Below are 26,861 nucleotides of genomic sequence, written 5' to 3' on the forward strand. Positions count from 1 at the left end.
GTCAGGACCAAGTTCCACCTAAATTAACCTGGTATACCTTCAGTAATACACTTGTCAGTACACTTTTTTATAATTTTAGGTAGGAGAATCATTGCAAAGGACGAATGGGCATGACTGGTAAGTGACTAAATGTGGGGATGTAGGTAAGGAACATTATTATGACTAAAGTTTTAAGCCTGAGTGTTTTAAGGAATAGTAGAATCATTAATAGAAATGAGTAGATCAAATAAATTATGATATATGTAGGAGAGAATGAATTCAACAAGGTAGCTTCCAGGTAGAAATGGTCAGTAGGCATGGGACAAATAGAACTAGAATTAGGGACAGAAAAGTCAGAACAAGTACATTTAAAAGACACAGTGCATTAACAAATAACACCTCCCAGCCATTTTTCATTTTCATCAAGAGCTTGTTTATCTTTATCTTTTTTCTCAGCTCTTTTCAGTTCTTCTTTTCTTTTCTCATTTATTTTCTCTTTTTCCTTTTCCTTGAAAACAGCTTCCTTTTTTTCATTCCTATGTAGGATAGTCAAAACACTGGCAAGTTAAAGGAGAATATATAATAAAGATTCCCTAATGTGTCTTTGCAATAATGAGACTAAGTGCATTAGTAACATTCAAGTAAATGAATTTTAGAAAAGCCTAAAGTGTTACTAATTTAAGATCTATCAAAACATTTATTATTTTGGATTACCATTTTTCAATAGCAGTTACGTTATCTTTCCTTTTCTCAGCAACAGTTTCTTCCTCTTTCTGTTTCTTTGCTCTTTCATATTCTTTCTCTTTTTTACTTTTCTCTTTAAGATATTCCATCTTTTTCTCCTTCCATTTTTCTAAAGACTGAAAAAGTTCAGTTACTTTATTTAATGTGAATATAATAAAATAGTAAAACCACAGTTACATTAATTTTCAAATATTTTAAAAATAATTAAGATATTCAAAACCATTGCATACTTGCAGTGCTTCTCTTTTTCTCACAGCATTTTCTTCTTCAGTTTTCTTCTTGGTTTTTTCCTCAAGCCTTTTTTTTGCAGCTACCTTCTTTGCTTCCTTTTCTTTCATGACTTTCCAGGCCTCAAATGATGCTAAGGCTTCTTCTCTCTTAGCAGCTCTTTTCTATTTTGGAAAAATAATAGACAGTAATATGTATACGTATAAATAGACAAATATAGATAGATATAGATATACATACATTCATTTTTTTAATTCCCTTCATATTCATCAAATTAGGTTTCAAAGCAATCTATTTAAAATAGATTTAGAGAAGTTAATTGATAAAGAATGTTATCTGAATTATTCACTGCATTTTAAAATGTCCTTTCTTAAACATTTATCAGATATTGATCTACTACCATGTATGGGAAGGAATTTTTTTTGGAAGTATACTGAACAAATGCTATGAAAATAAACTGCAAAAGGCTAATTGGTACTGCAAAGTGCTCATAATGTAATATTGCACTAAAAGAAAAATATCAGGAAAGTTACAGGCCAGAAAGGTAAAGTTATATACTTTACCTTTCTGGCCTGTAACTTTCCTGATATTTTAACTTTAACTTTCTGGCCTGTCAGAGTAAGGTAAATTGGTCAAGTCACACAGTAAACTACAGATCTGTGCTTTAACCCTGAGTTTTGACTGACATCAGAGCATAAAATTCTTACTGCATAAACATATCCCAAGTGTTGAAAACATGTGCCAGATTAGAAAATATGTAGGTGAACATATAGCAAGTATGTTATTACTTTACTTACTTCAATCTAATCCCGTAATATTCTATGTTTGCCTTATAAAATATTGCTTAGCATTAAATGATATAAAGCTTTATTATAGAGATAACATAATTTAGAAGTAAAAGTATGAGCTTCCTCACTGAGTTGTGAAGAGCAAATGAGGTGTCTGGCGCTGACTGTGGCAGATAATGCTGCAAAGGCAGTGCCAGTGTCCAGGCACGTCCCCTGCAGGGCTGCTCCACACAGTGCTGTGCGCTGGGGAAATATGTTTCTATCCATGGTAGTATTAAAAGCACAATGGGGGCTTCCCTGGTGGCGCAGTGGTTGAGAGTCCGCCTGCCGATGCAGGGGACGCGGGTTCGTGCCCCGGTCCGGGAAGATCCCACATGCCGCGGAGGGAGAGGCCACAACAGTGAGAGGCCCGCATACTGCAAAAAAAAAAAAGCACAATGAAGGGTTGTTTTTATTTTCTTTTGTTTTTTTCAGGGATTTTACTTTAGAAGATAGGAAAGAACTGGACCATGTTGTAGGAAGGAGTTAGAGGCAGAAGGTGAAGTACAGGAGAGACTGAAATGAGAGCCCAGCTCCAGTCAGTGGGAAGGATAGGGGCAAATACTCAGGTAGAGGCTGGTCTTGAAGATACATACAAAACTCAAGATAGAAAAGGGGAAAACTGAAGGTTAATGTCTGATGACCCTTTATATTCCTGGCTAAGTTGTAATATCAAAGTCAATTTTTAATAATGAAATAGGTACATGGTCACAAGAAAAAATAAGTTCATAATCAGTAGTGCCAAAGCTATTGCTCACATATAAATAATAAAAATCTCTGTGTATCCATGTTTTCATGTAAAACAGTTATACTTATATCAAACTAAAAATGTATAAAGTACCAGAGAAATAAAATCAGAAATCAATTCTTTTATATACAATTTATTTCACCATTTAAAAATCAGTTGATTTAAAAATATTAAACATTCAGACTATTTTACTGACTTAAAAATCCAGAATATTTTTTACTTCTATATTCAGAATACCTGTTCATTTTGAATCCTTAAGTTTTCACTTTCGATTCTTTTAATTCTGTGCATTTCATGTAAATAAATATTTTTCTAACCACTCCTGTGGGAACAAGAAAAAGGCTATATGATATTCAAAGTTTTGCAAATGAATTAGAATTCTTATTTCTGAAATATATGATTAAAACTTTAAAAAAGCAAAACATAAAACTTATAGATTTTGTATGTACTAGTATCATTCTTTTTCTGATAATATTCTAATATGCAAAGATGAGCAAGAATTAAGAAAATCGTGTGTATATATGATTTATATATGTGTAATATAATGTGTAATGTAATGACTACATATATTAACATTTTTCTCTGAAATTCACGTGGACGATTTTCCAAAGTGTACAATATTCTGTACAACAATTTTCCAAAGTGTACTATATTCTGTACAACTATATATACTAACATTTTTCTCGGAAATTCACATGGACAATTTTCCAAAGTGTACTATATTCTGTACAACAAATAAGACAAAAAAAAAAGACTTCTTTTTTGGAATTGTGAAAAAATTAGGACAGCTTTCTTCTATGTAAGTTTAACTCAAATACAGAAAGTCTTAGGAAAGAAAAAAAAATTAAAACCCTTTTTGTTCATAACTATATAAACTTAAAGGAGAAAAAGTATAGAACATAGGTGTACCTCAACTACATTTTGCTTTTGCTGTATTTTTATCAATTGCCATGGCATATTCTCTTTCTTTAAAAACAACTAAGATCAGTTAAACAAAGCCTAGAAGGAGATAATTTAGTATACATATAAAAAAAAAAGCTTTGGATTGCTCAGGTATTATAAAGGAAATAAATTAAACATTAAATCATCATCTCTGACAGGATCATTTTACTTCCTGATAAACAAACCTTATGTAAGTGATTAATTCTTCTAATTTTTTAAAAAAATATTTTCCTTTTTACCTGATAAATAGCTGCCCTTATGTTATCTGCTCTGGCAGGTTCTGTGCTCTGTTTCTGTGAGGGCTTTTGGTCCAAGACTCTCAAAGTCCCTAAATAGTGAGAAGTGGGAACTGTCAATGGAGTTCTCCTTAGAGAACCAGGTTTCCTTAAGAACTCAGAGGTCACTAATCTGAAAAGATCCAAATGAATCAAGATAAACTATTACAACTCCACTTGATAGAGACAGATTCATTAGATTTTGCAAATACTATATTTGAAAACTACATTATAATTTAATAAATTATAATTACTTTGAAAATGATGTGTTCTTAGTATACAAAGACCCCTATTCAACCTAATTTAAATTTTATTACTTAAAGTTATATAGCTTCAATGCAATTTTTCTTTTAAGGTTTTGTAATTAAAACATTTTTAACAAACATGGACTCAAGTTACATGGGAAAAGACAATATTAATAAGTAGGTTTTAATAGTTTCTTATGTTATTTTGCTACATAAACCATCTTAAATATAAAGTTAGACTAGTAACCTCTATTTCAGGGTTGGTGGGAAAATCTGGCCCCCCATCTATTCTGGTATATAAAGTTTATTGCACCCTGGCTTTTTCATTTATTTGCATAATGCCAACAGTGTCTTCCCTGCTACAATAGCAGAACTGGGTAGTTACAACAGAGACCATATGGCCTACAAGACCTGACATATGTCCTAACTCACGAATTTACAGAAAATGTTTGCTGACCCCTGTTATATTTGACTAATGATAATTTAAAAGATTCAGAAGGTTTTGAATAGCATTTATGAATTCTTATCATTTTAATAAACCAACTTAGTCCATAGAACCTCTAAGTTTAAAGTACAATTTTTCATGTGTTGGACAAAGACATTTAATAGAGAAGGTGAATGCTGGACTTCAGCTTTATTACCACTGTATATCTACTGTCTCAGGAAAAATAGGAGAAAGAAACTATATCCCAGGAGCAATGTAGAACATAGAGGATCCTTAATCAATTCCTTTTTATAAATGAATATATTCAACTAGGGGGATTTACCATGAAGTAACTACTTCATTCTTCTCATATGAAGAAAATTAAGTAACACCAAATGAAATTTATTGCACAGAAGTTAAACTAAAACTAGTTTTCTTGGAATGTAAACCCATAACTGATGGAAAATGATAACTTTATTACCTGCCAGATGCATTGGATGCTCTATTATTTGTTGACTTTTTATTCTTCATATTTCTATCTTGAATTATTTTCTATTAAATAGAAAAAGCCAAAGATGGATTACTCACTGTATCGATCAGTTAGACTTAGAGGCCAATCTTCCAGTAAATCGATGTTTTTTAAGCATCTACTATGTGTCAAGTATAGCTGGCACCAGGAACAAACAAGGATATTACATTTTAGGGAGGTTGACTGGCAATAAACACGTAAACTAATGTCACTCACGAAGGAGATAAACTAGGGTCCAGTGACAGTGACAGAGTGGAGTTGACGAGCCACAATAATGAATTTGGTCAGGGAAGGCCTCCCTGAAGGCTCGACATCAGAGCTCAGACAAATGATGAATAACAAAGGGCCACATGATGTTCTATGGAGAGCTTGATAATTTTGAGAAACCAAAAAAGGTGAAAGATGCTGAGGCACAGTGAATGGCAGGGCAAGCTGAGGAGTATAAGGTCCGGGAAGAATCGTATGAGATCTCCAGTGGTGAGGAGTCTGCTTTTTATTCCATGGGGAGAATCCAACAAAGAGACCTTAGAGGGGAATGATTAATCAGACTTCAGATCACTCAGTAGAGAGTAAGAATAAAGCCAAGGATTCATTCAAAAGAAATATGCTATAATCTTACTTGTTATATATAAATCACCTGTTCTAATTTAGAATTACCTCTGTTAAACATTTCTAAGACCTGTCTATAAATTCCAGAATACCCTTCTTCCTTTTAAGGAATAACTTTTCTACTTTACACGGACAGATGGGTGCTAACACTAAAGTGAGAGCAGATGTAAACACATCCCTAACTTGGCATTAGAGCTTTTTCCTAAGGAAACTGGTTAAGGACAATATACCTGGAATGTGGCTTAATGAACCTTCTCCATAAAATTTAATAAAAATTTAATACTCTGTTTATAAAAGTCCTGTTCAACCACAAGTTTTCAGCTGTTATCTTCCCTAGTAATAAGTATACATAGCCACCAATTAACTGCAGAAGAAACTACATAAAGAAAATTTAGGAGAAATAGGGCTTCCCTGGTGGCACAGTGGTTGAGAGCCCGCCTGCCGATGCAGGGGACACGGGTTCGTGTCCCGGTCCGGGAAGATCCCACATGCCACGGAGCGGCTAGGCCATGAGCCATGGCCACTGAGCCTGCGCGTCCGGAGCCTGTGCTCTGCAATGGGAGAGGCCACAACAGTGAGAGACCTGCATACCACACACACAAAAAAGAAAATTTAGGAGAAATAAAGACTAAAAATGCTCCCCATAAATTTTAACAGTATAGTACTCTGGTGCAACGTAGTGTAGGGACAAGTAATCCTACATATCACAAATCTGGTTCTCAAGGTAATAATAATAATATTCCTGATAATGATCCTGTCCATCCATTTAAATAAGTATGGATGCTAATAAACTTTTCTTAAAGATTTTCATTAAAATTTATAAAATATTTTAAAATGATATCCAAAGGAATATCCTTCACTAACTCAAAACCTTAGAAATTATTCCAGACAGCTGCATTTTTATAACATGAAGACCTACAGAAACATACCCACTTCTGGGTATGTATTTCTGAAACATTTAAAAATATATTATGATCATATACTTCTGTTAACTTTTAATGAAATGTTGGGTTTTATTATTTTCACTGCAAACCTTCCCTGAAGTTAAAATTCTATTGAATAAGAATCACTTGACAGTATAATACCATTATTTCCACAAATAATTCAGATGTACCTAACATGGAAGATAAAATATTTAAAAGTTCTATTTTGAATTTTAAGCTGTAGTATAGAAGGTACAATTTTATATAAATACCTTTGCAGACTCAGTGCATAAGATACTCTGAAGTTGAAACAGTGGTGGATCATCAACTGTTAAGTTACCATTCATAATCAGTTCAGCTTTCTCCTTTCTTCTTCAAGGTCATCAGTAGTCACTTGACTTTCCTTGGGTTTCTCAAGTGTAGTAACAAAGTCTATCAAAACTGAGTTCTCTTCATTTTCAACTGATTTCAAGGAATTATGGTTTTCAGTGCATTCTTCATTCTGATCTATTTTGTGACAGAGTAACAGAACTAAATCTCCCTTCTGAATTAATAAGGTGGATAACAGATTCATTTGCTTTCTGCTAAATGAAAACTGTCTATAATCTCTTTCTTGCCAAATAATAAATGGAGAAAACTATCATATTCAACTTGAATAAACTTTTTTCCCAAGTGAGCTACAAAAGAAAAAATGGCTACTAAATCTACTAAAGCATTTGACACACCTTAGAAAATGGAATAACAACCCTAAACCATAGACATGCCACAAGCCCTTGTTGGTGTATAAACCAAGTAAGTGAAATGGCAATATCTATTCTATTCAAAAGCCTGTGTTTCTTAGCTGGAGCAAGAGGCACAGATTTCTAAGATACTACAGTTACTAGCAATGCACTTATAATATTGTACAGGTGTAGAGAGGACCAAGAATCAATGCAGTTCTAGAAGAGGCCACAACACAAAGAATAAAGCCATCCTTTAGAGTTTTACTCCCACTAAGATGCAGTGTTGCCTCTGATACCAAAAGGGCAGGAAAGGAAGGCCTAGTATTTACCCTCTCAGTGCTCAAGGGACAGGCTTAAGCTCTGGCATGGAGGATTCAGTTTTGCTTTTACAGAATTGCTTCTATTATTCTGATTCTACCACACTTTAGAATGTTCAACAGAAAATCAGTGCTTTCTGCGTTGATCACCAACTTTCAGTTCTACTAGGATCCACCTACTGGCCAACCTGTATCTTTACTGTCAAAGTTTTAATTATGAGGCTTTCATTCCAGCCATTTCTGGGGAACTCATTTTATATCTAGGTAAGCTAGATATAATATCACTTTATAATTCCAGTTGTACATTCATATTTGGAGACTACTCATGATTCAAAGTATCATTAATGGATTCTTTAGAGCTGCTAATCAAAGTACTCAGCGAAAAGAACAAGGACTTTGGAGCAAAAGATTCAAATTATGGCTCCATCACTGACCTCGGGTATGTTTCCCAATATCTTTGCACTTCAGTTTTTCTCATCCGTAATATGACAAAAGTTATACTACATAGTAAGCACTTAATAAATATAAGTTATACATCCCAGTCTTAAAAACAGCTATGCCTTTAGCTCTCATTAAGTTATATGTCATAAGACTAAGGAAAGAAACAATGTTAACTACTCATACTCACTTTAACTACTCATAGCACTTACTATGTGCTAACGATGGTTCTGTTCTACATGCTTTACATGTATTAAAACTAATTTAATTCTCACAACCACCCTACTCTTATTAAGCCCATTTTGAAGAGCAACATACAGGGCCAGAAAGGTTAGTTACTTTCTCATGTAGTTGTACCTAGATTCAAATCCAGCTTAGTCTCACTCTAAAAGTTCACCTAACCATTATGCTGACTATTGCAGCAACGCCTACATAATAATAGCTCACATTTAGTGAATACTCTACTTGTGCCAGGAATTGAGTTAGTGGCTAAAATGCATAGTATCACTTAATTTTCACAATAGCCTTATGAGATTGGTCTTATTATAACTTGGGGGATTGAGGCATTGACAGATGAAGTTCTGCATCTACAATCACATGGTTAATAAATTGTATTTTGGGGATTAAAACTCAGGCAAACACAAACATATATTGTTCCTATAACTGTGTAAAGTATTATTTCTTTTACAAATAGCATTCTAAGCAATACAGAGTTCATAAATAAAATAAGGTAGAATAATTTGATATAATCACCTGTGATGGAGGATTTTTCCCCAGATACTGGTGAAGAGGAATTTCCGAGACTTTCTTTAAGGGATGATGATGATAGACTTGTTAACCATGCATCCTATTTAAAGAAAATGTATTTACTAGTAAGTTTAGTTCTCAAGATTTGTGGGGGGCAATAGGATTATTAAAACTACTTCATAACTCTGAAATCTGCATTATTAGTTTTCTGCTAAACACCAAAAGTAAGTCAAAGGAGGTTATAATATGCTTTACTTTCAAGCCTTTATATCTTGATCATCAATAGGTCACTAAGAGCTATTCCAGTTCTTTAACTGAAACCTCTATGTTTTCAAAACTCCTACTGCTCTAAAATCAAATCTCAGAAATATTTAAGGTAAATATTTGACATGTTTTTCTCTAAGTATATATTTTCCTATAAAGTATAAAGGAAATAGTAGGTAAAAACCCTTAGTTTCAAACAAATATTACTTGTTGACCAAATGAAAGCAATTTATAAAACCAAGTAGACAGTTACTTCCAAATATTTTAGATAAAAAACTACATAGATTTCATACACTTTAGTTTTCCTCAAAATTCCTATATCTGAATTAAAATAATTATTATATATGAAATGAAGTAATTATATTTGTGTATAAATTAAACATCTCTTTATAGAATAATACTCTAGTCTAAAGGTGATGATATTATAATGTAAGAAGTTTGATTTTGTTGCATAGATAATAAATTTTAATTTTCTTTCCCATAATATTTACAAAGAAAATTATATGTCAAAAGCAATAGAGAGAAACCATCTGGGCAGATGGCAGAAGGGCTCAAACACTGGAGTCTACCCTGAGAAGGGAAGATTTACCCAAGGAAACTTACAAGTTAGTAGCCTTTTTCCTGAGGAAATTCCCCCAACTGTGCAGCTTAGTAGAAGGCTGCAGCATTACTAAGCTGGCTTGAGGGGTCAGAAGATAGAGTTTAGGACTAGAAGATCAGGCAATAAATTTGGAGAAGAGCTGCAGAAGGCATGAACCCCAATATCTGCATATAAATCCACCTCAAACACTTGGATCATCTATGCATGGCATGGGAAAGACCTCAGAGGGTCCTGTAAAATCACAGTAGCTAGAAAGTGAAAAATCTAAGCAGAGATTTCAGTCAATGTCCATGGCAAGGGAGACAGAGCTGGGAATTTGTCTAGCCATAATATCTTTGTGCTAGAGCACATGTTCAGAGGAACATAACAGAATCCAGAATCTCTACAACATATCATTCATAATGTTCAGTAGTCAATCAAAATGTTAATAAGTAAAAAAAAAAATGGTGACACATACTCATGAAAACAAACACAACAAAAGCAGTCTATAGTAACCAAGCCAGAGATGACCCAGATGTTGCAATTAGCAAACAAGAACTTTAAAGTAGGGATTATAAATATGTTCAAGCACTTAGGAGGAGATATATACATAGTGGCTGAACAGATAGGGTACCTTATTATTAGATACAGAAAATACAAAAAATACCAATCAAAATTCTAGAGTTGAACACTACTAAAATTAAAAAAAAAATCACTGATAGACTTAACAGCAGATCAGGAATGGTAGAAAAAGGCAGTGAACTTGAAGACAGAACAATACAACTTACTCAATCTAAAAAAACAAAGGGAAAAAAGATTAAAGAAACATGAAAGAAATTTAGAGATCAGTGAGACATATCAAAAATTTCAATGCACATGTAATTACAAACAAGAGGGAGGAAAATAAAACAGAAAAAAATTTTAACTTCCCATCTGCATGGAAAATATCAGTTTACAAATCCTGAAATCTTGACAAAACCCAAGCAGGATAAATATAAAGAAAACCACACCTAAGTACCTCATAGTCAAATTGTTGTAATTCAAAGAAAAAAGACTAAACCTTGAAAATAATTCTGAAAGCTGCCAGAAAAAAACAAAACATTGTATAATGAGGATAGCAAAATAAATTTTTGCTGATTTCGTAACAGAAATAATAGAGGCCAGGAACAATGGAAACCTATAAAGAGCTGGGGATAGGAGAAGGAAACTGTCAGCCAAGAAGTGTATATTCAACTAAGCCATCCTTCAAAAATGAAGATAAAGTGAATATGTTTTACATAAGAAAAGACTGAGAGAATCGATCACTGGCAAACCAAGAAATGCAAAAATAAGTTCTTAAGATTGAAGGGAAATAACACTAGAAGGTAATCTGGATCTATAGGAAGAAATGAAGATCCCTAGAAATGGTATATATATATAAGAAAACTATAAATGTTTATTCTTTTCTTCTTTTAGTTCTTTAAAAGTCTAAGACAGGGCTTCCCTGGTGGTGCAGTGGTTGAGAGTCCGCCTGCCGATGCAGGGGACACGGGTTCATGCCCCGGTCCGGGAAGATCCCACATGCCACGGAGCAGTTGGGCCCGTGAAACATGGCCACTTGAGCCTGCGCGTCCGGAGCCTGTGCTCCGCAACGGGAGAGGCCACAACAGTGAGAGGCCCGCGTACCACAAAAAAAAAAAAAAAAAGTCTAAGAAAAAAAGTTTAAAAGGCTCTTTAAAGAAACGTTATAATTCTGTGTTGTGGAAATTATATCATATGTAGGTATAATATACATGACATCAACAGCATGATGGATGAGGGAGTATATGGAACTATACTGTTACAAGGTTTCTATTTTAAATGTGAAACAATACAGTGTCAACTGTATTGTGATCATTTATAGATGCATTTTGTAATCCATAAGACAACTACTAAAAATATAACGCAAATAGGTATAGTCAAAAGGCAACAGAGAAAACTAATGGAAAACTAAAACCTATGTGATTAACTCTGAATAAAAAGGCAAGAAAGAAGTTATAGAGGAACAACTTCAATTTAAAAAAAATAGATAAAATAAATAGAAAAAAAACAGCAACAAATTGGCCCTAAGTGTACTTACATTAAATGTATATGGACTGGATTTCCCTGGTGGCGCATTGGTTAAGAATCCACCTGCCAATGCAGGGGACACGGGTTCAAGCCCAGGTCTGGGAAGATCCCACATGCCATGGAGCAACTAAGCCCGTGAGCCACAACTACTGAGCCTGTGCTCTAGAGCCCGTGAGCCACAATTGCTGAGCCCGAGAGCCACAACTACTGAAGCCTGTGCACCTAGAGCCCATGCTCCACAACAAGAGAAGCCATCATGATGAGAAGCCCGCACACCACAACAAAGGGTAGCCCCCTGCTTGCCATAACTAGAGAAAGCCCGTGCAAGCAATGAAGACCAAATGCAGCCAAAAATAAAATAAATAAATTTATTAAAAAAAGTATATGGACTAAACACTCATAAATGGAATAATGGATTCATAAGTAGATCGCAATTAAAAAGCAGATTGTCAGACTTGATAAAAAAGTAATACCAAACTGCTATTACAAGAGTCATTTAAAGAAAAAGATTGTTTGAAAGGAAAATTATGGAAAAAGTTATACCATGCAAATACTGAAATGTTGAAATGTCAGGCAAAACAAACTGCAAGATATGAAGCATTACCAGAGATACAAAAATTTCATAGGGCTAAATAGGGTCAAGAACTAATAATGATGAATGTGTATGTGTCTAATTACAGAGTCATGGAATGCTGACAGAACAAAAAGGAAGTACAGAGAAATTCACAAACATAATTGGAGATTTTAACACACTCTATTTAGTACATGGCAAATCAACTAGACAAAAATTCAGTAAGAAAGGAGATCTGAATGACACTACCAACCATCTTGACCAAACTGAAATTACAGAACGTTATATCTAACACCTGCAGAACACACATTCTTTGTTAATACAAATGAAACCTTTCACAAGACACACTTAGTCTGGGCCATAAAAAAAAAAACCCAACAATTAAAAAAAATGTGAATTCATATAAAATATATTCTTTGATCATAATAAAATTAAATTATAAATTTATGCAAGAATATATCTAGAGAAGATCTAATATGTGGAAATAAAATCATTCACCATAAAATAACCATTTGGCCAAAAAAGAGATCACAAGGAAAATTAGAAAATGTATTTAAAGGAATGATAATGAAAATAAATGGCATCAAAAAAATTGAGTGCTGCTAATCAGTGCATTAGAGGAAAATTTATAGTTTTCAAAGGTTTTGATAGAAAGGATGAAAAGCTTAAAATGGATGGACACATTTTCTAACTTAAAGGTAAGCAAATTAAACCCAAAGAAAATAAAAGAAAGAAATAATAAAGAGTGAAAATCAATGAAATTGGAAACAAACAACAGAGAAAGCTAACAAAGCCAACACTGGTTCTTTTAACAGAGTTAAAGTTTTAACAGAACTGAGCAATGCCTATCAAAATTTAACAAGAAAGACAGAAAACACAAACTACATATTAGAAATGAAAGATGGAATGTCATGATAATTTTACTGTCATCAAAAGGATAAGGGAATATCACAACCAACTTTATAAATTCAACATCTCAGATAAAGTGGATAAATTTCTAAATAGACATAAATTACCAAACTGATGAGAAAATCTGGATACCAAATATTTACCCCCCCCCCCAAAAAAATCAAACTTAGTGTCAAAGACCTCTCCACAAAGAAAATTCTAGGCCCAGATAATTTCGCTGGTGAATTCTCTCAATTAAGGGGAAAATGATACTAAACTTTTGGTTTCATACCAAACAAACTTTTAGAAAATAAATGAGGAAGAGACATTTCCCAATTCATATGATACTCACACCTGATAACAACATTATAAGGAAAAAATTATAGTCAACTTCCATAAATATTGATGTAGAAGTCTTAACAAAATATTAAAAAATCAAATCCCACACAAAAATAGTGTACTATGATGGACTAGATTTTATCCCAGGAATAATGAGTTAATTTAACATATAAACATAGATATATATCATCATACACACGCACACACAAATGAAAGGTGGGAAGTGAGGTTGTAGCGAGAAAGAAAATGTCACCCTTTCGATACCCAGCTGTGACATTTGCAGGAAGGTAAGGCAATAGGGAGAGAAGTGCAGTGTCATGTGAAAGCTTATACAAAGTTAAAGAGGCTTCAGCATAGTTGAATGTGGATGAAAATAGACTCTTCCGGAGCCAAAGATTATAGACATAGGAGAGAGAAGGGTTGGACAAAAAATAAATGGGAAATCCCTGAAAATGTGGGCTTAAAGAAGATTCAGAGCATGGTCAGGAAAATTTTATAATGAGGAATAAGGAAAATTCACACTATTAAAAACAGAAGTATCTAAAATACCCAACAAAGATAATAGCTCTACAATATGGGCTATGTTATAGTCATTAAGGTGAACATAGTCTCAAGATCACCCGGCAACATGGAAACACGTCATGACCTAATGTTAAGAGATTAAACCAAAAAGCATGATACAAAACATTGTGAATGTTAAGATGACAAATATTATAAAAACAAGTATAGAAAAACAGCCCAAAAGTGGAGTAAGAATAATGAATATAGTTGTCATTAGGTGATGGGATTATGGGTAGATATTTTTCAATTAAATTTTCTGTCATAATATATGTTACTTTAAAAAGTTTAGGAATACTTTTTTCTTTAATCAAGGGATATAGAATACATCACAAAGAGCAATTAAAGTTAGGTATCACTACCAGTTTGAATAGTGTTCCCTCAAAATTCATGTATACCCCAAATCTCTGAATGTGATCTTATTTGAAAATAAGGTGTTTGCAGATGGAATTAGTTAAGATGAGAATCTACTGGAGTAGGGCAGACCCTAAATCAATGACTGATGTCTTGTTTTAGACAAAAGCGAGGGAAGACACAGAGACCCAGGGAAGAAGACCATGGGTTGATGGAGGCAAGGACTGGAGTGACGCAGCTACAAGCCAAGGACCACCAAAGATTTCTGACAACCACCAGAAACTGGAAGAAGCAAAGAAGGATTCTTCCCTAGAGGCTTCAGAGGGAACATAGCCCTGTTCACACCCTGATATTGGATTTCTGACCTCCAGAACTGAGAGAACTTCTGTTGTTTTAAGTCATCTAGTTTGTGGCAATTTGTTACAGCAGCTACAGTGAACTAACACAATATCCACTTGACCAGATGATTTTATTAAACATAAAATAATTTTTTGGTTTTGATAACACCCTCTCGTCACCTGATTTTCAGAACAAATTAGGACATAGCACATTGAAGTCAGGCAGACTTATATCAAATTGCCAGCTTTTCTGGTAAAGCTAACCTGCAGGATAAGAGTGGAATCAGAGCCTACTGTGCTCATTGAATTGGAGAGATTCTTCTGAATTGGAGAGATTCTTCTGTTTAGTTGTGATACAAAGGACTTCCTCTGTCTGCCTTTGTACCACCTCCCAGGGAGCAGATCTTTTCTCACATCAGTAACACAGAGGAGTCAGGAGAAGAAGAAAGAAGCTTAGCCAGTACTGTTTAGTTCCTTTTCTCTGATCTGCTCAAGCAGATTGTGGAGTAGGAATGTTCTTCCCCATACTTATCCCTTCTGAAATGTGAGGTGGAACTTCTCTAACCATAGTGAAATGTAAAGACAGGTGGCCAAGTGTTCTTCCCTAATAACAATACACAGTAAACTCCTGATGAAGTCCTGAAGGATCACATCTACATCCCTTCTGGTATATCCCAAAAAATACAGGACTGTGCCGTGAACATTCAGTATACATTTGTTGAGTGATTAAAACCAAATGAATAAAATGACATTGGCCATAAATTATACAATTCAAAGATATGTAAATAAAAACTCTTGCAATTAAAGTGTTGCATAGATTCAAAAAGGCAAGTTTTTTTTTTTTTTTCCTTTTTCGGTACGCGGGCCTCTCACTGTTGTGGCCTCTTCCGTTGCGGGGCACAGGCTCCGGATGCGCAGGCTCAGTGGCCATGGCTCACGGGCCCAGCCGCTCCGCGGCATGTGGGATCTTCCCGGACCGGGGCACGAACCCGTGTCCCCTGCATCGGCAGGCGGACTCTCAACCACTGCGCCACCAGGGAAGCCCAAAAAGGCAAGTTTTTTTCACATTTTACTTTCTCTGAAATTGGATGCATCGTATGTTACAGTTTAGCAGTTTTCTTCTTTCTTAGCAGTACATAAAATAATGCTGTATTTTTGCTGTATCTTACAATTGAGTTTTAGATCCAATAAAATGTATTTTTAAAAACTTAAAATTATTTCCTTATCAATTGCTGAAGGAATCATGTAACACATACACACATGCACGCTCACACACAAGTATTCTTTTTCTCATAATCAGATGCAAAAACCTGAATTAGAAACACAGTTTAGCAGTAGCGCTAACCTCAGGGTCAAGGTTTTCAGAGAATGCATTTTTCTCAGCTTCTGGTTGTCTGCCATTCAGCCTTGGGAGGAATGAAGGTGCAGAATATGCCTCTAATTCTTCATGGAGGGCAGTGTCTTTGTCTTCTCCTAGCCTGTCTTTCTCCTCCCTGTGGCTGTGCTTTTTCAACATGCTCCTTGGCCGAGGTGAAGGCTTAAAGTGGTTGTCTGCTTCAAGGCTGCTGTTATTTTCTGCAGAAAAATACAATGTTTTAATGCATTAAATAAAATTTAATACACTAAAAAATACATTTTTAAAATGACTATGGCTTCTCCTACACCACAGGTGCCACCACACTTCCCTCCTGTGCCCAAGCACCTTGGCTTTCTATCCTGGAGAGTCTAGAAGAAGCCCACACCCTTCTCTACACAGAACTCCAGAAAGTACAAGTAGGTGATAGTTCATAATCAAATAATTTTTTTTTAGTGGCTGCCATCCTGGAAGTAACTAGTATACTTCACTTTTGTGAGTAAACTCATCAACTCTCATAGTATTAAAAAAAATTTTTTTTTAACAAACAAAACCAAACTGCTTCAGTTTCAGCCTTTATAAAATGAGGCAGTTCATCCATCAAAACCTTTATTGAGTATCTGCTGCCAGGCCCCATACACATCACTCACATTAACGGACCTCAGAATCAAGACACTGGCAATGGCCCTGTCCAAGAATTTTAGAGGTTGGGAAAGGAGACGATTCTAAACAAACAAAATTATAAGACAAAGGTAAGTGCTGTTTCAAGTATAAAGATGATGTCAGTACAGGGAGTAGAAGAGCCAAATATCCCTGGAAGGAGGAACAGACAACTGGATAACTTGTGAGCTGCTGTTCTCTGAGTCCATAAAACCTCTCCAGCAGTTATTAAAGTTTCTCAGTTACTATTTCATCACTTCTAAGTTTAAAACAATAATCTAATGCTGGTATACTTCCAGCCCTCAAAACATGATAAGAAACATTTTCCATGAACTTTTCCCTAAATTTTCCCTGTTATACATATCCATCTCTCCATTGTTCTACCAATGTATTCTTCTGATGAAACTTCAAAACTGAACTAATTAATACCTTTATCCTTTTTATCTATAAGTCGAGTTATAAATCCTGCTAGAAGATTCTACAACCATAGGTAATTGGAACCACTATAAATGTTTCATTACCAATTTTAGGTATGTCCTAAACTCTGGTCAAATGTCCAATCCAAAATCCAAGAGTCATCTTAGATTCCTCCCTCAAAATCCAAAGAATCACAATACCCTATCCATTCTACTTGCTAAATTTCTCTCTCATTTATCCCACTTTCTACATCCCCACTCTCAGTTCCTCATCCACTCTTGCCTAGATTACTACCTCAGTGATATTTATAAAACACAAATCAGATCACATCACTCCTCTCCACAAAATTTTTCAATGGCTCCCCATCAGCCAGTCTTACAGAATAAAAAGCTCATTGCCTCTGAACAATATAAAATGTTTCATGGTTTTGTCTCTGGCTACCTGTGCTGCCTCATCACTGACACACCCACTTAGTAATCCGTCCTGAAATGCTGGGCTCACTGTCCTTCTGCAGCTGTGCCACATGCCTCCTGCCACCAGAGCTTGCCACCCAAGCTCTCCCTCTGCCTAGGATGTCCACTTCCTGTTTCTCCTCCTGAAAAATGCTTGCCTGTCTTTGGAACCTCAGTTTAAGCAGAATATTGTATAATGCCTGGTTTTGAGTCATTTTTTTTATTGTGGTAATAACACTTAATAGGAGATCCACCCTCTTAACAAATTTTCAAGTGCATATTACAGTATTATTAACTAAAGGCACAATGCCAAAAGGCAGAGCTCTAAAACTTATTCATCTTGCATAACTGAAACTTTACATCTGTTGACTAGCAACTCCCATTTCTCTCTCCCTCCAGCCCCTCATAACCACCATTCTACCCACTCTCTGTATGGGGTTGCCTATTTCAGATATTTCATATTTGAATCTTGTTCTGACACTTATTAGCATTGTAAACTTACACGCATCAGATAACCGTCACACACCCCAGTTTTCCTATAGGTAGAATTAGCTAAGATTTGCTAAAGTTCTCATGGGACTTGAGTAAGATAATACATACAAAGCACACAACACAGTGCCTGACACATGGGAAGTGCTCAATGAATATCAATGATTGTATAGACATTTCCTGTTCTGGATTGTCCACCACTCCTGTTTTCTTTTTGGGTAGCCTCTCCTCCTTTCTATCCATGTGATTCTGTGGGTTAATAAATATCTCCTCCATACCTCAGTGAGAATGATGGGCATGTGATGTAGCCCTCTCCTTCTTGTGCAGCTTATCACAGAAACTTCATTTCCCCTGACCACAGCAGGCAGTCAGGAGGTCAGGATTTTTCTACTTGGAGTTGGTGGATATGACTTTAAGGCCATGGAGCTGGAAGGATGTGATTTAGAGACCACTAGTGGCATTCTCTGCTGCCAAGTGAAGGGCTGTCTGAGACAAAGAAACCAAATGACAGAAAAATGGACCAAGGGATGGAATTAATGGGGCAGTGACAGTGCAGGAGGAGAGAATGAGAGGGTCAGGGAGGGAGGACAAAAGTAAAAAGAGAGAATCCTGATGATATAGAAATACCGATTCTCTACACTTAATCACACCTAAAGCAAGGACTTCTGACATCCATGCTCAACACAGCGATAAACTCTTTCCACTGATGTTTGAATTGGGTCATTTGCATCTGAGAGTCCTGACTACAGGTATTATTATTTGTCAGTTATAGCTATTGACACCAGCTCCTCTAGGAAGCCTTCCCTGACGCCCTCAGGTAAATTTAGATGCCCACTTTCCTGTGTTCTTACTATACCTTTTATACACCTTCCCACCAAATTGTAAAGTCTTTGCTATGGTCTGAATGTTTGTGTCTCCACCCAATTCTTATGTTGAAATCTTAACCCCAAAAGTGACGTATTAGGAGGTGAGGCCTTTGGAAGGTGATTAAGTCATGAGGGTAAAATCTTCATGAATGGGATTAATGCCCTTAAAATAATGCTCTACAAAATTCCTTTGCCCTTTGCACCACATAAAGATACAATGAGAAGCCTGCAACCCGGAAGAGGGCCCTATCCAACCATATGAGCCCTGTGATTTCAGACTTCCAGCCTCCAGAACTGTAAGAAATAGGTTTCTGTTGGTGATAATCTACCCAGTCTGTGGTATGCAGTTACAGCAGCCCGAACAGCCTAAGACAGTATTGGAGGATTGATACTAAGTCTTTGTAATGCCACAGTGATAGCTACTATCACAGTGCTTGTAACAGTGAAACATATCGTACCCACAATAAATATGTGGGATAAATAAGATGATCTGCTTATGAACAAATGCTGAATAATAAAATGAATAGTAAAAGCATTTATAGAGTACTTAATTTATGCCAAGATTGCTCTAAGCACTTCAAATACATGAATTTAACTTAATTGCCTCAAACCCCTAGTGGTGGTTCAAATATTGTCTCCATTTTACAGGTAAATAAAATGAGGAACAAAGACGTCATGTGCCCATAGTCATAAACTCTAGTTTGTGGGATTAAAGCAGGAGCACCCAGACTCCAATGCTAATGTAGTCAAGGTTCTCCTGCTTTAAAGTTAAAATAAAAACAGCATAACCTGTAAAAATTACTTTCTACAATCACTACCAATGTGACCACTACCTGATAGAAGTGAAAGAGTTTGATTATTGTACTAGTTACAGCAGACAAGCAAGAACAAAGGAAACTTTCAGGTTCTAATATTTTTAGAAAGCATTAAGTGATACTCAGCAATATCTCACCACATTAAAAATATTAAGTTCTAAACTCTATAAGAAAAAAAAGTCTAAAAATTTAGAGAAGGATAAAGCTAAGCTCATTAACCACTTTCCTTCTTTAATGAATGAATTATTCATTTAAACATTCAAATACTTAACGAATTCTACATGCCAGGCACTAACCAGCAGCCTCAAGTTTTTTCTTCAACTTGAATAACCTAGGAATAATGATTTTAATATATTTTATACCAAAATTCCACTTCCAGAAGCATCATCAAGTTTTCAGAAAGAAAAAAAAAATACATCTATACATTATCAAAATGTTTTATTTTACAATCAAATGTAAATGATTACTTGTTTTGGTAATTTTTTTATCCTACATATACTGAATTGCAAATGGTTAATGATTGTTTAAAAATACAGTATTGCACATTTAGAATCCTGAGCTATCTTGTGGTCAAAATACAGTATTTCTCTAGTTATTTTAATTTGTCACAGGTTTTAAAAAAGATACTAAATGGGTGGATTATTGCTGATTATCTACCATAAAGTTCTAATTATATACTTCTATCTATATCAGACTAATTTTTAGCTTCTATAACATGCTCACATTTTCTTATTAACCTAATGAAAAGCTTTTTAGAATCAGGACAAATAGGATAAACGTAATCCATAAAAATAGGTTTTTAAACTCAACTAAGACTAGGAAACACTGCATATTCTTTCTTGAAGATTCACCGTGTATATGTCTTTATTAACAGTTCCAAGAAGTTCATAAAGAAATTGGTTTAAAATTCCTATAACTCTGTGTTTTCCCCTCAATACCAATGAACAAACTGTGGAACATACTTTGGGAAATGGTGATGTAATGGATTATTCACTCTTTGATTACATTTCCCTTCTCTCCATTTTTGATTTTACTCAGTACACTGGGAAGGTACATTTTAGCAAGTTAATTGTGTTTCATTAGGCCTTGTGCTTACACTTTTGTAGAAGTTTATAGTTTGAGACATACTTCAGTAGATTCTTAAAACAATTCTGTAGGAAAGGAGAGCAGGTTTCCTCCCCCTCCTCATGAAGACAGTGAGGCTTACCCTACGGCTGAGGTCACACATAATTAACTTGCAGTAGCTTTTCCCCTAGTATCCCTGCTTGCTTGTATCTTCTCCTCATTTGAAAGTGGAAGGAATTGTGGGGGTGGAAAAAGGAGTGTCTGAAATATAGCTTTGCCTAAGGTTACCAGTGCTATTATGTAAAGTATGAAATACTTACCAGTACCATATTTAATGATGATATGAAGGAAAGAGGTTTTTGTGAAGGTTAGCATCAACTACTATTTTTTCTATAGGACATAAAAAGACTGGAAGACTCCAAATCCTTAAACTTCTATGCCCTTGTTTCTGCGTGACAGCCCAGGGGATGTCACAGCAGTTGGTGCCTGCTTCACTCCATCTCTGCTGCACTATGCACAGAGCTCAGTAGAACTGTGAAGAAACTACTGTAATCACACCAGGAACATCCCCACAGAAAATTGAGTTTTAGTGGATTTTCCTGAGGAACAGAGAAACCAAATGGAGATTCTCTTTTCTTAAGGAAAATCTGGAGGCTTAAACAATGACAGCAACAACACCTGCCTCCACCACCCCCTTCAAATATACAAATGCCAAACAAATATTCTGGCAAATGGCTGTATGGAAATGATTATTGTTTTAAGGACTAGCCCCAATGCTGCTATAACCGTGATGTCTGGAGTGTGAAATGGATTAGAAAGGATTCCATTGTAGTTCCACTGCTAAAAACAAAATTGGAGCTCACAGGCCTAAGCACGGTTGGACCCAGGAGCTTTGGAGCCACAGCTGTGGATAACTGAAGGTACTTTGGCCAGCTATCAGGCACTAGCAGAGATATAAAACTGAACGTACAACTGGACATCAGAATTATGGTTTTTCTCTACAGTTCTATTATTTTTATTTATATCTGTAAAATTGAAAGGTTAAGTCTGATTTTTTTTTCTTAAATATCTACTAGCCACCATATGCAGTGGTTAAGCATCCGCCTGCCAATGTGGGGGACACGGGTTCAATCCCTGGTCTGGGAAGATCCCACATGCCACGGAGCAACTAAGCCCATGCACCACAACTACTGAGCCTGTGCTCTAAAGCCCGTGAGCCACAGCTACTCAACCCATGCAGCACAACTACTGAAGTCCGCACGCCTAGAGCCCATGCTCCACAACAAGAGAAGCCACTGCAATGAAAAGCCTGTGCACTGCAACGAAGAGTAGCCCCTGCTCTCCACAACTAGAGAAAGCCTGTGAGCGGCAACGAAGACCCAACGCAGCCAAATATAAATAATAAATAAATAAATAAATAATTTAAAAAATCTATTAGCTACCATATAAAAGTATTTTGTGATTATCTTAAAATAAATTTTCAAGAAATGCAATTACAGTAACCTAACAAATTACCTGAAGATGCGCTTTTGATTAGAAGAATTCTAGGTTTCGTTTCCATTTTAATTTTCTCTTTTTCAACTTCTTGTTTATTTTGAGATTCAGATAAGGGATTTACAATCATGCCTTTACCACCATCAGGCGCCATCTCATCATTTTTGGTAGAGACTACTGGCTCATCTATCCTCACATCATTGATTGATTTCTTGGTTTTCAAAAAAGACAGTTTCGGAGAATTCTTTTCTTCATCATCTGATATATGAAAATCATTAATCTTTTTCTTAACTGAATTTTCATCTACTGAGGTGTCAGAAAAATCACCTAAGGAAACTGAAAAACAGAAGAGAAAAAATATTTTCAATAGTGTATTTTAAAGTTTTAAAGATTACATCAATCAAAAAGATTACCTTAAAGACTGGAAATGAATTTACAACTGTGAATAGATTTGCAGCCCTAAAAAACAGCGAACTTTGGCAGGTTTTATTGGCATTAGTAAAATAAAAATTTCTGTTTCATTAATTTATTCAAAACATACTTATCGAGTATGAATAGTTTGTCAAGCCAAGCACTGTGCTTGCTCTGAGAAAACTCCTTCAAAATTTCTTCAAAGTAATAATCAGCCAGGGACATTTAAATTAGATTTTGGACTGTAAAGCTTTTCTTTTGTTTATCAAAAACTTCATAAAACCAACAATATTTGTAAATGGAAGAATTTGCTAATAATGTTTTTTCATAAAAATTTTGGAAATGCAATTCCATCCATACCACAGTATTAGATTTTACTATGAGAAGAATAATAAAGAATGCTTAACCGAACTATAAAGCAATGATTTAACTATTGTTCTGATTACTTTTACAGAGAACATTGAGAGTTATTCACTGAAAGTATAAAACACTGAATTTCAAGTTTAGAATTTTGTATGTTTATCCTGAAATGTAAAATATTAATATTTTACATAATCCAAAGAAACCAAATTAACCATACAATACTGATATATTGGGTTTTTTAAACTGATTCCCTTTCATAGCCAAAAAACCCTTGATTTATAAAAAGCATTATAAAAGTGATCCTAACGTGCACAAAGTTTAGTTCTATGGGCCCTAGTTATTACCTCATAGGGTTGACCTTAAAGATGAACTTGTTATCTCCAATATGGTTTACCACAAACAAGCAAATCTGCTGTCAGTTAAATTTTGTTTTCATACATACATTCAGAAAAAAACCAAGGACAATCATACAACTTCTTTAAAATTAAGAGTGGCTTTTTATTCATTAAAAAGTTGGAGATCTAAAACCTGTGAATTCATAGGTATTATTTTAACATAGTGATTTTTTTGCAGGGTTGGGCTAAACCTAACTAAAGAAGCAAAAATAAGAGAAGTGGTTTACTTTCCCATGTTCTCACATACCAATCTCATCACTGTCAAAGTCATCTGAGTATTCAGAACTTCTTTGTCTGGCTGAGCGAGCTGTAATTGCTTTTATTAGTTCATCCTGAAATGAGATAACTGAAATCAATTTCTACCCAAATGTGGAGGTCTCATATATTGAATTAATTCTTTAAACAAATAATGCTTGATTAATAACTGCCTTAAAACTTAGGTTTCATTCATTTAACAGATATTCACTGAAAGCCTACCTTATGCCATGCACCCAACCCTTAAGACTCAATGCAGAACATCACAGACAATTCCTTTCCTCATGGAGCTTTGGGTTAAATTAAAGAAGACAGACAACACCAAGCAAATGAATCGAAGGACTCAACTTAGGGTTCATTATAAATTGGCATTATGGAAGAAACTGGTATTCTTTATGATCTTTTGTTTCAGCGTATTGCTGTTAACAGATGTAATCAATACTGCAAATTTAGAGGCTGAGTTCAAAATTGTAGTGACTGGACAGAGAAAGCCTAAATGTTATAATGTTACACCGGGGGGCGGGGGGAAACATTTTTTATATGAAAATGGCAATTAGAAACTGCTATTCAACTTTTAAAAACTAATTTAACTTTTAATATACTAAGAATCTAGTATTGAGTTTAGTTTGGTAGTCTTAAAGCCACAAAGAAGAGTTGGTAATACTGGAGCCCAAATACAATCATCTGAAAAATTTCAAAAGAAACATAGATTTACTCCAGCTTTACATAGGACTGTTGTATTGAACAGAAGCACTTTCAAGTCCAATATTCCCAATACAGTGTTTAACTTTTAAAATTATTCAAAATAAAAATACTTTACCTGGAAAGTAGTTCTTTTGGTGACTTTTGGACTCTTTGTATATGCCAAAGTTGTGCTAAAAACTTCATCAGACATAGTGTTTATTTTAATTCTCTAATTTTAAAAAATGGCTAACAAATGATAGGGATAATTCAACCTCTGATGGTGGCTGAAATATATAAAAAACACATCAGACTTTTTTGCATGCTTGAAAATTTCCATTACTACACTTAGTACTCCCTCCCTGCCCCCAAAGCCAAACAAAAACCAGAAAAGCATCATATGAACATTGAGCTATATCTTCACTTTTAAGTAGCAGAATAATAAACAGAGTTTTTGTAAAGAAAAAGCAAATTCTACTATCAAACTTGTTTTCAGAAAAATAAAATTCAAACTGAAGTTATCCAAAAATATTTCTACAATTATTTTATTATCCTAAATAAGTTTTACAATTATTGCACTCATTTAAATAATGAGTGCAATAGGTTGTTGCCAATTAAAATAGAAACTTTTTCACCTCTCTTCCATTCAAAAAGTATAATATAGCCTACAAAACAGCCATACTTATTTAAAAGGCTACCAAGAAGACGACTGTCAGCATAAAGTACAGCAACGTTCCCCAAACTTTTTGGCACCAGGGACCAGTTTCGTGGAAGACAATTTTTCCACAGATGGTGGGTGGGGGGAATTGTTCGGGCGGTAATGCAAGCGATGGGGAGCGATGGGGGGCGGCAGATGAAGCTTCGCTCACTCGCCCGCCGTTCACCCACTGCTGTGTGGTCCGGTTCCTGGTTCCTAACAGGGGTCTGCGGCCTGGGGTTGGGGACCCCTGAAGTACAGAAGTCCCCTACATACCAATGAGTTCCATTCCGAGATTGTGTTTGTAAATCCAATGTGTTCGTAAGTCCAACAAATTTAGCCTAGGTACCCAACAGTAGTACAGTACAACAACTAGCATATAGGCGCCGGCATCAGGTGAACAGGCAAGAAGAGTTACTGACTGGAGGAGGGAGAGGAGGTGGGAGATGGCAGAGTTGAAGGATTGTCAGCAATAGGAGACGGAGGGCAAGCTGCCAATTTCACTCATGCCTGACGTTGATGGCACATGTTCTGCTTCCTGGCTGCATTCAATTCTATCTACCCTCTTGCTTCCGGGCATCCTGGGCTTGAAATAAAGATACTGAACTACTGTGCCCTATACAGTACTGTACAGTAAAGTACACAAAAGTACAACCACTTGTAGAGGACGCACACACGTGACAGTGTACACCATACACGTGAACTAACGTACGTGATTGGACGTGAGAACGCAGGTTCGAATCTTTTAAAGTTCGCAACTTGAAGGTTCATAGGTAGGGGAATTAGTGTACATAACTAAGAACATCACCATTTTTTAAAAAAAGTTTACATGCAGTGCTGGGAAAGAAAAAGATCGTAAATAGTGATATTTTTCCAGCCACTCTTCCCTCTCACAAGTGTTGAAATACTATTAGATAAAACAAAAAGGGCTTCCCTGGTAGCGCAGTGGTTGAGAGTCCGCCTGCCGATGCAGGGGACCGGGTTCGTGCCCCGGTCCGGAAAGATCCCACATGCCGCGGAGCAGCTGGGCCCGTGAGCCATGGCCGCTGAGCCTGCGCGTCCGGAGCCTGTGCTCCGCAACGGGAGAGGCCACAACAGTGAGAGGTCCGCGTACCGAGGGAAAAAAAAAAAAAAAAAAAAGGAAGCTTCTGCGATGGACTGCATTAAAATCTCTGTTAAATGGTCCTGTGGACGTTTCCAGTGTTCCAGGCAGAGGCTGCTCACCCTCCCCGCCGCCCTCAGCAGCGCGGGGCGGGGGACTGCTCCGGCCCGGCCAGATGGCCCCCTGTCCCTGCCCGCTCTGCCCCGTGTCGCCGACCAAGCACCCGTCGGTGCACAGCCGAGCGCCGCCTCCGCCCCGATTCTCCACAACCCCCAAGTCCCGCGGTCTGTACTCACTCTGCATTTCTGCGGATGTCTCCCCGCGACCGGAGGAACCAGCTGTTGGCCCCTCTCCTGGGCCTGCGCCTGGCTGCTCTCTGAGACCAACTCTGCAGCGAGCGAGCAGGCGGTACTAAGAACGCAGGTGGGAAGCGGTTGCTAGGAAACAGCGTCTCCGGGAGGAAGTGACATACCGCGCCGCAGGTCTCTCGGGTACATAACACCGCCCTACAGCCCGCCGTGTCACTGGTGCGACCGCCCAGACGAAGGAAATGACATCAGCCCTGTGGGTCTGGGGAGAAGGGTGCTTTATAGGCCGCCTGTGCTTCAGTCATTACCTAGGAGACAGGACCTGTCCAGCTCCCACCTGCGAGCTGAGAGCTGGCGCTT

General features: G+C 36.2%; 1 protein-coding gene across 1 annotated transcript; it reads right to left on the bottom strand.

The window, feature by feature from the left end:
- Positions 1-281: 281 nt before the first annotated feature.
- On the bottom strand, positions 282-26,576 carry LOC309961541 (microtubule-associated protein 9-like). Its single transcript, XM_082838961.1, is given in 15 exon segments — positions 282-515; positions 694-839; positions 954-1,115; positions 2,764-2,839; positions 2,841-2,848; positions 3,708-3,876; positions 4,894-4,964; positions 6,746-6,837; positions 6,840-6,980; positions 8,704-8,797; positions 16,023-16,252; positions 22,311-22,625; positions 23,706-23,790; positions 24,534-24,681; positions 26,490-26,576. Coding segments are annotated over 14 exon segments (1,815 nt in total). The 5' UTR covers positions 24,609-24,681; positions 26,490-26,576; the 3' UTR covers positions 282-364.
- Between the last annotated feature and the right edge of the window lie 285 nt (positions 26,577-26,861).

The sequence above is a fragment of the Leucopleurus acutus genome (assembly GCF_964270905.1).
Source record: "Leucopleurus acutus genome assembly, chromosome: 4".
Lineage (NCBI taxonomy): Eukaryota > Metazoa > Chordata > Mammalia > Artiodactyla > Delphinidae > Leucopleurus > Leucopleurus acutus.